This window comes from Tupaia chinensis, unplaced genomic scaffold, assembly GCF_000334495.1.
Source record: "Tupaia chinensis unplaced genomic scaffold, TupChi_1.0 Scaffold143591_1, whole genome shotgun sequence".
NCBI lineage: Eukaryota > Metazoa > Chordata > Mammalia > Scandentia > Tupaiidae > Tupaia > Tupaia belangeri.
In genome coordinates this window covers 260,881-272,800 of record NW_006203437.1, presented here as the reverse complement: position 1 = coordinate 272,800, position 11,920 = coordinate 260,881, and the positions used below count along the sequence as shown (strand labels likewise).

General features: G+C 51.7%; 1 protein-coding gene across 1 annotated transcript in view; it reads left to right on the top strand.

Annotated features, from left to right (window-relative positions):
• Positions 1-11,920, top strand: part of RAPGEF2 (Rap guanine nucleotide exchange factor 2) — a 132,639-nt gene that overhangs the window by 90,730 nt on the left and 29,989 nt on the right. The window contains 8 exon segments of the mRNA XM_006164178.2: positions 1,912-2,048; positions 2,555-2,713; positions 9,385-9,537; positions 9,761-9,862; positions 9,864-9,953; positions 10,779-10,886; positions 10,967-11,170; positions 11,264-11,372. Coding sequence (XP_006164240.1) covers positions 1,912-2,048; positions 2,555-2,713; positions 9,385-9,537; positions 9,761-9,862; positions 9,864-9,953; positions 10,779-10,886; positions 10,967-11,170; positions 11,264-11,372 — 1,062 coding nt within the window.

Below are 11,920 nucleotides of genomic sequence, written 5' to 3'. Positions count from 1 at the left end.
GGAGGAGGATGGGTCATAACAGAGGGAGGGGGATGGGGAATCTAGGATGGTAAAACAAAAGGCAAGGTATGCAGGACTTTTACTTAGCTGAGAGCCTAAGTGATGTGATAACGGTGACAACAATGACAGGCTGGACGGTGACATGGCAGAAAACATGCTGCTCATCGAGGCTGACTGAATGGGAAGGTTCTAGGTTCACGGCCAGGCCTCCCTGTGCACCTGACACCCGCCCAGGACCCAGGGTCGGAGCTGGGCTGGAGCAGGGCGCCGAGTCCCTGCTGGCCCCCTCTCTCTTACTGAAGAAATAGCGAAGTAGATTGAAATCCTGGTGGAGGTGATAGCAGTCCCCCTTCAGTGAGCTTTTCTGTGCTGAGGACTCGATCGTCTTTTGCATTTGATTCTCAGGCCTCCACTGAAGGTACTTATCATTCTTTTGCAAATGAGAAAACTATGCTTTAGGGCCCCAAGAGCAGGCTCAGAAGCATCCCGTGGCCTGACATGCCCATGTCCCACCCACCCTGAGTCCTGAGCTGTGGAGGCAGATGGTCCCAGTGTGCTGCTGTTCCCTAGCTGGTGACACTGAGCCTCAGGCTCCTCCTGTAAAATGAAAGAGAAAACACATTCCACAGAGCTTGGGAGGAGGAAGGACCCGGGAGCCATCAGGAAAGCACCCTAATACGGGGACGCGTAGACTGTCCACAGCAGAGACACCAGGTGTGGGGAAGCCTTAGACGCACTGCCTGCCGACCGCCTGACCCAGGGGAGTGCCGGCCGTCCCCACGGTGTCTCCAGCATGAAAGCGACCAGACTTCTCTGTGCCCTCTCCCCTTCCCCTCCTTGGTCAACCCATGGGGTAATAAATGGTGTGTTGGTTTTTATTTGCCTTTATATTATGTTGTACTTTTATTTCCACATTAATGATACCACTATTATTGAAAATCAGCTTTATTCCAGGAAATTTTCTTTTTTTAAGTATGAGATTTTTAAAAATTTATTTTATTTAACTTTATTTATTATTATTATTTTTCAGTTTGATCAGAGAGAGAGAGAAAAAAAGTGAGAAAGCCAGCCACCAGAGCCACATGGTTGGCCATGTGGGAGTCCAGTACCCTTAACTACCATGCCACATCTTACGTATGAGTTTTTTTTTTTTAATTCATTTTATTTAACTTTATTTGTTATTATTATTAGAGAGAGAGAGAGAGAGAGAGAGAGCGAGCCACCAGATCCAGGACTTGAGCTGCGGTTGGCCATGTGGGAGCCCCAGCACCCTTAACCACCATGCCACTTGCCAGCCTCTTAAGTATGAGGTTTTAAAATTTTTTGCCCCTTCTTTTGTGTATTTGTAACTGTGGTGAATGTTTAGTATGTTTACTGCCTTGTGTCTGGTGGCTGGGGAGTGTTTCCTGGTGTGTGGTGAGACCCTGTCTAGACACACACAACACTGGGCATGGGGCTGCAGTGTGGGTCTCAGCTCCTGGAGAGGCCGACCTCGTCTTAGAAACACACTTTTAACAATTCTGATTAATAAAAAGAGAAACTGCAGGTAGTCGCTCCTGCCTGCTGCCAGCAGAGGCCGGCTTGGTCTGGCCGGGCTGATGGCCCCCAGGGCTCCACCTCATGGCCCCCTCCTGGGCTGTGGTAGCTCCCGCCTGCTCCCAGGCGACAGTTCCCACTCGGGGCGCCGTGGTTTCCCCCATGCCATCAGAATCTGAGTTCCAGGGTTAAACGTGGCTTCTGAGTCACCATTTCCATGGTGACAGAGTTCTCAGTGAGGAACTGCACCTGTGGGAACTTCGACTGCGGTCAGAGGCCGAGGCATGCCCCTCAGGCCGAACTATGGGACCCGTGGCGCCCTGCCGGACCCACTCCGGAAGGTCGTGGGCCTGACAGGGCGTCTCTGTCTTTCAGAACAGCTCCTGGAGTTCATGCACCAGCTGCCTGCCTTCGCCAACATGACCATGTCGGTGAGACGCGAGCTGTGCGCCGTCATGGTGTTCGCCGTGGTGGAGAGGGCGGGGACCACCGTGCTCAACGACGGCGAGGAGGTGCGTGTCCCGCAGGCGTGCAGCCCCTTCCCTGCAGCTGCCGACGGAAGACCCAGCTCTTAGGTTTGCCCTCTGCGAAGCCAGGGCATACCTCGGAGCTCTGCGGGCCGTCTGGGTGGTGTGGCAGACGTGCCATGTCGCTATCGGTCTCCCGTACACAGCAGTGGGAACTCTGGGGGGTTCCTCTGCGGTTCCCAGCAAGCGTGTTTGTAAGGGTGATGCCTTTGATCGGGACAACGTGGCGTTCTTCCCGAGGCGGTGGTCATTCTGTCTCGTTTACCTGTGCTTTGGGGGCTGAAGAGGTCTGTCCTGGTGTCACCTAGAACAGCCAGGGTCAGCTGGGATGGGCAGAAGGAGCGAGTCGCGCTGGGCCCTTGGAGTACCTCCGGTCCATGCGTGATGCTCTGGGCACACGGTACCTGTGCCCGCCCCACCTGTACGTGGGCCGTCCGCTCCATCCATCCACCTGTGAGCCAGTCCTACTGCTCTGTGTTCTTTCCTGTTAGCTGGACTCCTGGTCAGTGATCCTCAACGGCTCCGTGGAGGTGACGTACCCGGACGGAAAAGCCGAAATATTGTGCATGGGAAACAGCTTCGGCGTCTCGCCCACCCTGGACAAGGAGCACATGAGAGGCGTGATGAGGACGAAGGTGGACGACTGCCAGGTGCGCAGGCCCCAGGCAGGACGCAGGACGCAGGCCGGTGCCGCCCCGTCAGCGTCACCTTCTAGCTCGGGTACTCCCTTCCGTGCCCGAGGGAGTTGAAGAGGAATCTACCTGCAGGTTATCTGAGGCCCAGGGCGGTGGGCTGAGTGGATCCGGCCTGCAGGAGGCCTGGGTTCAGGTCCCGGGGAGCCCATCACACGGTACACAGGCACTCGCGGGCAAGAACATTTGGGTGTAAATGAGCCAAAGGAGTTGCTGGGACTAATTAAGGTTACGTGCTTCTTGGTTTTATTAGTCTATAGTTGAAAGACATCAGAAGAGTTTGTTCTGTGGGGTCATCAGAAAAGCTGACTTATTATTCTATGCAAAAATGCATCATGACTTTCCTGACACCTAGTAAAATAGCATAGTTGAATTTTTATAGTGTCAGATCATTGTAAAATTGGTGTCACTCATTTTAAAATTTCATTTTAGGAATATTTTTTGGTTGGGGGAGGATTTTTGCTATAGGGCACATGCACTCACCAGAAAGACAGAGACAGAGAGACAGAAAGTGAGAAATCACCCCCCGGGGGGGGGATGGCCACACTGGGCACGCATGCATACATGCCCGGCGTGAGTTTAAGCCACCAGGTCCAGGACTCGAGCCACAGTTGACTACATGGGAGTCTAGCGACATAGCCATTATGCCAAGTGCTGGTCCCATTTTAAGCATTTTTCTTAATAAAGAGAAACATGACGTGGCTATAAGTCCGAGCATCTTACCGGTATAACCGGTGATTTGCCCAGCAGTCTCTTCAGGGAGCACCGTGGAGGAGGAAGAGCTGTGAGCTCAGTGTGTAACACACAGGGCCAGGACAGCGCCCAGACGCGGCAGCCCAGTTACTTACTCAGCAGCGCGGCAGAGGGGAACAAAATGGTGGACGCGTTTCGGATCTGTGTTTGGCCTGGGAGGGTGCAGTTACCAGGGTTTGTGTGTGACATTTCAGCTCTGCAGTTAAGTTTAAGCAGTAATGAAACCAAACCGAGTCCAAACACACTGGGGCGCGCCACAAGTTTCTCCATCCTGTGGTCTCTCAGCGCCCCTTCCCGAGCACTGCTCCCCAGGGAGCTGTGCCAGCAGAGACCCGGGGTTTCTGTCCTTAAGGGGCAAATAACAGTGACTGCATTTCTAAAAACATGCCTTTTACATGCACTCCTGTGCGTTGGCCACACTCCTTTCTTGCTGGAAGTGTACCTTGGGGCTGACACTCCGCAGGAGGTGTGGACCAGTTCCAGAGCACCGACAGTGCCGGGCGGTGGTGTCCGACAGAGCGGGCCGGTCACGACAGCTGCCTGGTGGCTTCGTTTGTCCGAGTTCTGGGAAAGGAAAGGGAGCCGGTGTTAGCTGAGACTGATCCACTGACAGAACCCCGAACTGGAGCCTTACCCAGCGCGTTTGGAGCAGACTGCACTGCAGTGGGAACTGGATGTGGGGCAGAGGGCGGCATGGCCACCACCCCTGGGCCCTGGGAGGGTCTCTACCTGGGATGGTTCCCAGCTCATCTGCAGAACTCTCCCAGCACCTGCGCACGTGCCATGGTGCGGGCTGGCTGAGGCACCGCGGACTGCAGGCTGTGGGCGCCTCTGTCTCTGCATCTCTCACTCATGATGAGATAAGCAAGTTTAAAAGGAGACAATACTCAGACACTGGAGCCCTTGCTAGGAAGGTCCTCTCCCTGGCCTGGCCTGGCCCAGCAGCGGGCATGTCAGGTCAGGGGCTCCCCCGCTTGCTGCCACCGCCCGGCCGCTCAGCCTGACCTTTATCCCCGCGAGTGATCAGTAGTCGGTGGATCGGGGCAGCTTCAGGGTACCTCTGCTGCAGTCTTAGCAACCCCTTGGAAAATCCTGCACTGCCCTCTTGACAGGGAAAGGTAAGGGAGCAGAATCTCACTTTCCTCGTCTGTGAAGTGGACTCCACATGTTTCTATAGTTCTACTGACCACGTGGTGGGGAATCAACAATTACTGAAGAACACACACAGATTCGGTGACTTTTTACCAAGCAAAGCAGCTTCCCTGGGACCGGCATCACTGAGTTGTCGGTGGGTTCCGGAGTAGATCCCGGGCCATGGGACATGCGGTTGAGCTCGCGGTGGGCCCGAGGACACAGCGAGACGGCGCTACATTTAAGTCCTCCCCTGTTGGTTTAGACCCTAGGATGCTCGGACTGGTGTTTTACCCTGAACCCCCTCTCCGTGTCCCCCGCCCAGCTCTTCTCTGTCTGTCCTTACCCTCCGTGTGGCATGAAGAATGAGGTCAGGTGTGGTGTGGGCTTCCAGGACCGCTGGCCAGGACCGTGAGCCGTCCCCTGCGCCTCGTCTTCAGTGTCCCTTCTTCCTCCTCTCCCACCCCACTTTTCCCGTTCCTCTGTACTTCTCTGTGTTTCCCTCCTCTGCTGCCTGTTAGGCCTGCCGGGTGTCTAGGTGCTGCTCACCCCGCCCTCACCCTGCAGAGGACCCTCACCCTGCCCTCACCCTGGGCCCTCACCCCGCCCTCACCCTGGGCCCTCACCCCGCCCTCACCCTGCCCTCACCCCACAATGGGCACAAACACTGGGGAACATGTGAAGTTAGCGTGGACCTCCCTTCTGAGGGCCAAGCACCGTAGTCCCCCCTGAGAAGTGACCCTGCGCTAGACCTGGAGCTGACGTCGCTTTGCACTCAGGTGGTCGGCTGGCAAAGCAGTTTGCCGTGGCGACATTGGAAGCTGGCTTACTGTGTGGGCTGGAGTTGATTTCACTTCACCGTTTCTCCCGACCCTTCAGTATAAGTGGTGATGTCCACCCCTGGCTAAGCGACCGCCGACCTTTCCCGAGTGAAATCTTGTTTGAATTCTTGCTTCACATCTGGTACTAAGGTCATCCGGACTTCACTGTGGTCGGGAGGTCTGAAATGTCACTGGAACACTTCACCAGTTTTGAGTGCTTGCAAGTTAAATTTCACTTGAACTTCATGTTCGATCTACAGATTTCTAAAATCAAGAATAAGTTAGCTAATAAAAGAGATAAAGTGTTTTCACCTGAAATTTAACTCTTTAGATTCCGGTTCTGTATGCCCATATTAGAAATTCAGTTTGAGATTTTTTTTTGGATGGTATTTCAGTTTGCTGCAGAAGAAATGCCAAAATGTTTGTCTAGACTAAGAATTTCAAATCAGATTTATTCTGATTGTTTGAATCTTAAGTTGAAAAGATTAATTTTAGTGGATTTCTCTTCAAAAAGCATTTTCTATTACTATCTCTTTGCTTATTCATTTTAACTCAAAGATATATTTCCTTTTAACAATGAATGAGGAAGCGATTTATTAATATTCTCTAAAATTGACTGTAAGGTAGAACACCTGAAATTATTTGAAGGTAAACCCTTAAATGGGGACCAGCAGATGCTGTAATGGTTACGTCACTGGACTCCCACACAGTTGACCACGGTTCAAGTCCTGGACCTGGTGGATTAAAACTCATGCTGGGCATGTGTGCATGCATGTCCAAAGTCCCGAGAGAAGAAGGGAGTGTGGCGTGGTCACCCCCTGGGGAGTGATTTCTCACTTTCTGTCTCTCTCTCCATCGAGTGCACGTGCCCTATAGCAAAAATCTCTCCACAAACAAACAAAACCAAAACAACAACTTTAAATGTCCTTATGCATATTTGGGGAAAGTTTTAAAGATAAGATACTAAAGAAATCATATAGCATACGTGTGCTGTATGATTTCCAGATTTCACACGCGGTGAGTGTTCTGGAAACTGTGTTATAAAAGTTACTTTCAAAATTTAATTAAGAAAAGCCCATGTCTTTAGAATTTTTCTAACAAAATCATTTCTCCCATAAGTGAGAGAAAGAGACCGAATCTCCCCCTTGATCCACCCTTAGCAGCCCAGACCTGGGCCGCGTGCCTGGAACCCCCAGGGAGGCCTGCAGGCGTGAGAGCAGCCTGCCCCTGCCTCGGACGGCCCGTGCCTCACCTCTGCGCCACGTCTGGCTCTGGGTTTCCCTCTCTCTGTTTCCAAGTACTCACCAGGACCCACAGTGAGGCCGTGCTTGCTGATGGTGGGAGGAGGCTGGCCCCACAGTTCACCATTTCTCTGTGAGCTGCTGCTACTTCTTTTAAAAAAAATACAGACCAAAACTGTTGGTTATGCACAAAGCGTAGAACATGTGTGGCATAGAAGAGAGCACTTGTGATTTCTCTGACGTTAACCTTACCTGCATCACACCCTATTTCTCCCCGAGCATCCGCCGCGCACCTGCCACTTCTAAGAACTGACCACCATGGCCCAGCTGCAAAGGCACGGCAGCACGACTCTGTGACGCTGGGAGCCGTGCAGGGAGCCAGGGCTCAGCCCCCGGGTCGGCCATCCATGCCGGGACACATGCATACCCCTGGTCCTGCCTGGCTGGGGAGGCTGGGGTGGCGGTGTGCATGTGGAGCTGTCCAGAGTGCCTGCTGTCTCTCTCTGATTCTGTCATGAAATACACTAAAAACGGAAGGAAACACAGCCAGCATGTCACTGTGCGGGGCCCTGCCGGGATCCCCATCTGCACAGGGCTTCCTTCTGTGCGTGACTAGGAGGGAAAGCAGGAGGTCCCTGGAGGACTGTCATGGCATGACCTGACCTTGCTGTCGTCATGACTGTTGTCACCATGTCTGGTGCTACGTCTCTTTAAAAACCGGACCATGGGCAGTGGGTGGCACAGAGGTCAAGTGTCTGGCTCCCACAGGGCTGACTGTGCCCTTGGAGTGCCGAGGCGGCAGCTCGAAAATCACACCGGGCGTGTGTGCGCGTGCTGCGGTCGCGAGACGAGGACGGGGAGGAGGGGTTGTGCTGCGTGACCGTCCCCCTTGGGGTGACTTCTCGCCCCCCTAATCTTCAGCAAGAGCGTGTGCCTGCTGCAAACTGAAAACGACAGCCAAGGACACGCAGTCCGAGCACTCCGCCACGCTCTGACCGTCGCGGAGCAGGACACTGCTGCGCCTGGCTTACCTTACCACTGCGGTCTTGTCTTCCTCGTTTCTCATCTTCATGTTAAAAGGAGGAAAAAACCTTTCTCCATTCCCAAATGATCTTAGTTCAGAATCAATTATTCAAAATGTAAAGAATACCGTGGGGCTAGCTCTGTAGTCTGATGGTTAAGCATGGTGCATTGGGGACCAGACACACGTGACCAGTATGGTTCAAGTCCTGGATCCAGTGGCTTGGAAATACGCCAACTGCATGAGTCCCAAGTCCTCGCTGGGAAGGGGCGGTGGGGGAAGGAGTTGCGGCCGACCACGTCCCACGGGGCACTTTCTCTCGCTCTCTCTGTCTCTCTCTCTCTCAAGTACACATACTCCCCAGTGATTAAAAAAGAAAGAAAGAAAACACTGATTTTTTTATTTGCTGAAGTATCTGCTTCTGTCTCTTTGTCATCCTGTTAATTTGTGTAGTAAGTGATTTCTGTAGTTCATTCTCAATTTTCTTTTAAAGTGTAATTAAGTGGTTTGTCCTAAGCTTTGAAAGTTTTCATGTGTGAGGTCTCAGAGAAGGGATTACTTGATATGTACATTATTAACATTTTTTAAGAATTATTTAATTTTATTGTTATTATTACTCAATTTGAGCAGAGAGAGGGGCAGTGCAAAAGCAAGTTGGCAGGTCTAAGACTTCACTGTGGTCGGCCACGTCGGAGTCCGGCCCCTTACCCACCGAGCTGCCTGCTGGTACAAATGTTTTTAGGAGCAGAGAAAATACCAGTAGGAGGAATGACTTGAACCATAACAAATATCACTTATTTATGGCCTGCTTTGAACAGGCTTTAACGCAGTCATCGGTAACACGTGTATGTATCCACTCCGTGAGTGCCTTTGAATTTTTTAAGAATTATTTTATTTAACTTTATTTATTCATTCGTCCGTCCGTCTGTCTGTCCATCTGTCCATCCAGAGAGGGGCCGAGTGGGAGAGAGAGAGAGGTAAAATGAGAAAGCAAGCTACCAGAACCAGGACTTGAACTGCAATTGGCCATGTGGGAGTCCAGTGCCCTTAACCACCATGCCATCTACTGGTTCCTGTCTTTGAATTTCTATACCTTTCGTTAATACCATTCTTATTTTTAAATAAAAAAAAATTTAAAATCCACTAAATGGTAATTTACTTTTCATGACTAGGGCTTTTTTCTTCTGGTGTTTTTTTTTAATTGTGAAAAAATTTTAAAAAGCATGGAAAAGGATTCTTCTAATTTTGTCTTTTGGTATTTAAAAGTGTTAGGATTTCCAAACTAAAATACCTATAAATATTTGGGGCTGGCAGGTGGCATGGTGGTTAAGGGCGCTGGACTCCCACATGGCTGATGGTGGTTCAAGTCCTGGACCTGGAAGCTTTCTCTTTCTCTCTCTCTCTCTCTGGAAATATTAAAATAACAGATTTTAAAAGTTAAAATAATTCTTAAAAAAATACGTAAATATTCAAAAAATGAAATTTGTATACATCAAAGTAGAGGAAGCTGATGCGGTCATTACCGCATTAATTTAGGAAGGACCGGGAAGACGGGGACAGTGTCCGTGCTAAATGATGAAAGCTCTGAACGGTCCGAGACTCCCGCTTGTGCTGGGCCTCTCGCAAGGCCGGGCCTCAGCCTGTGGCTCCCGTCTGTTCCAGTTCGTCTGCATAGCTCAACAGGACTACTGCCGGATCCTGAACCAGGTGGAGAAGAACATGCAGAGGGTCGAGGAGGAGGGGGAGATCGTCATGGTGAAGGAGCACCGAGAGCTCGATCGGACCGGGACCAGGAAGGGCCACATCGTCATCAAGGTGAGGTGTCACCGCCTCCCGCGAGGAGCGTCCCTTGGCGTCGGTTATGGCGAGTCCGGGTCATTCTTCTTTTTAAACTTGATGGCTCTTAACGATCATCGTCTCCTTAAAGACATGCTTACGTGTCTCAGCAATTCCCAGGCGTGTCGTCGTCTGCCTTGCTGCGCAGCCAACGGCTGGCTGGGGGTGTCCGTTGACAGGGTGCTGCCCTGTGTCTGTGCAGGGCACGTCGGAGCGGCTGACCATGCACCTGGTGGAGGAGCACTCCGTCGTGGACCCCACCCTCATTGAGGACTTCCTGCTAACCTACAGGACGTTCCTCTCCCCTGCTGACCTACAGGACGTTCCTCTCCAGCCCCATGGACGTGGGCAGGAAGTTACTGGAGTGGTTCAGCGACCCGAGCCTCAGGGATAAGGTTGGCCATGTGTTCTGTCTGGCTCACAGCACAGCGTGCTAAGTGCAAATGCGGGCACTGCCCTGTGGCAGGTCAGTCATGTGCGGGAAATGGAATACTAGAACAGGGGTTTAAAGCCAAGAGGAGACAGAAGTGACGACGCCAGTGCTTGTTCTAGGTTTCTGAGCTCGGGCCTCACCTACGTGAGTCTTTTTTTCTTTCAATGCCAAGTACTGGCCACCAGATGCTAACTCTGTTCTATCGAGAATGTGAGGACACGTGGCCAAACGCCTGGGTCCCTGGGAGCTGTGTTCCCGCCCTGAGCAGACTGTCGGTGCCATCCAGAAAAGGCTCACCTCCCACACTGCCAGGGCGGCTCTCCTCACGGCCCCTGCTGCGCGGTCCCCGAACGCAGCTCTGGGAGACTCTGCTGCAGTCTTGAGCGCTCTGCAAGGCCAGCTTGGAGGGCGCACGGCGCGTTCTGTCCCGTCCCCTGGCAGCCTTGCCGGCCGAGTGTTACTTGCGTGCTCGTCTGGCGTCCCTCTGTGCTCGTTTCTGTATGTCCTCGGCTGTAACCTGTTTGGATTCATCATACCTTTGCACTTATTTGGCCTGTTTCGAATGTGTTTTGAAAGCAAAGCGAGATGTAAGTTAAGTATGTTCAGATTCAAAGCCCTTTCCAGCAGAGCAGTGTCGAGTCTGTATAGAAAGCATGCACATGTATTTCCGGAGGTCATTTTCATACGGACGGAAACCTCGTGGGAGGTTACCTCATGTTCAGTATGGCTGTGCACTGGGAGAGGCCTCTCCTGAGAGGAGCCCTGACTGAGCACGCTGGCTTTCCAGGTCACACGGGTGGTGCTGCTGTGGGTGAACAACCACTTCAATGACTTCGAGGGGGACCCTGCCATGACCCGCTTCCTGGAAGAGTTTGAAAATAACCTGGAGAGAGAGGTAGCGTCTCTGTCTGTGGTTCTCTGTGTGTAAGCTTAGCTGGGGCCGCTGTACCCAGACTGCACCTCTGCACTCCGCAGAGGATGGGCGGGCACCTCCGGCTGCTGAACATCGCCTGCGCTGCCAAGGCCAAGAGGAGGCTGATGACGCTGACCAAGCCGGCCCGCGAGGCGCCCCTGCCCTTCCTCCTGCTCGGCGGCTCCGAGAAGGGCTTCGGCATCTTCGTGGACAGCGTGGACGCGGGCAGCAGAGCGGCTGAGGCTGGCTTGAAGCGAGGGGATCAGGTAAGGAGCCCCACCTGGGTTAGGGTGAACTGGGCATGCCTTTGTCTTCTTCAGCCACCCATAGTGCTGACAGCTTCCTAACTTTCTTTTTAGATATTAGAAGTAAATGGCCAAAACTTTGAAAATGTGCAGCTGTCGAAAGCCATGGAGATTCTTAGAAATAACACACATTTATCTATCACTGTGAAGACCAATTTATTTGGTAGGTATCTTTGCACTCTTTCATTCTCCTCCTCTTGGTTTATTTGCAGTTTTATGTTTTTCTTTTTTTGGAGAGGTATTTTGCTATAGGGCGCATGCGCTCGCCAGACAGAGAGAGACATAGAGACAGAAAGCAGGAAATCACCCCCCAGGGGGATGGCCACGCCACAATCCCTTCTCCTCCATTCTCTTCTCGGGATCTTGGGCACGCACACACACATGCCCAGCGTGACTTTAAGCTACCAGGTCCAGGACTCAAACCACGGTTGACTACGTGGGAGTCCAGCGACATAGCCATTACGCCAACTGCTGGTCCCTTATTTGCAGTTTTTTACATTGAAGGCTTTCTCATGAAAAAAGTCACCCTTTATGGTAATACTTCAAACATCATAAGACTCAAACTCTTTATCAAAAAATGTATATAAATATAGAATTAATTATGTAAGTATATATTTATGTCTAAGTCAAAATCTTCTTTCTCAAGGACCATAAAGGTTATTTTTTTAGTCTGTAAGCTTATTGATAGATAAAGCCTATGTTTTTTTTTTT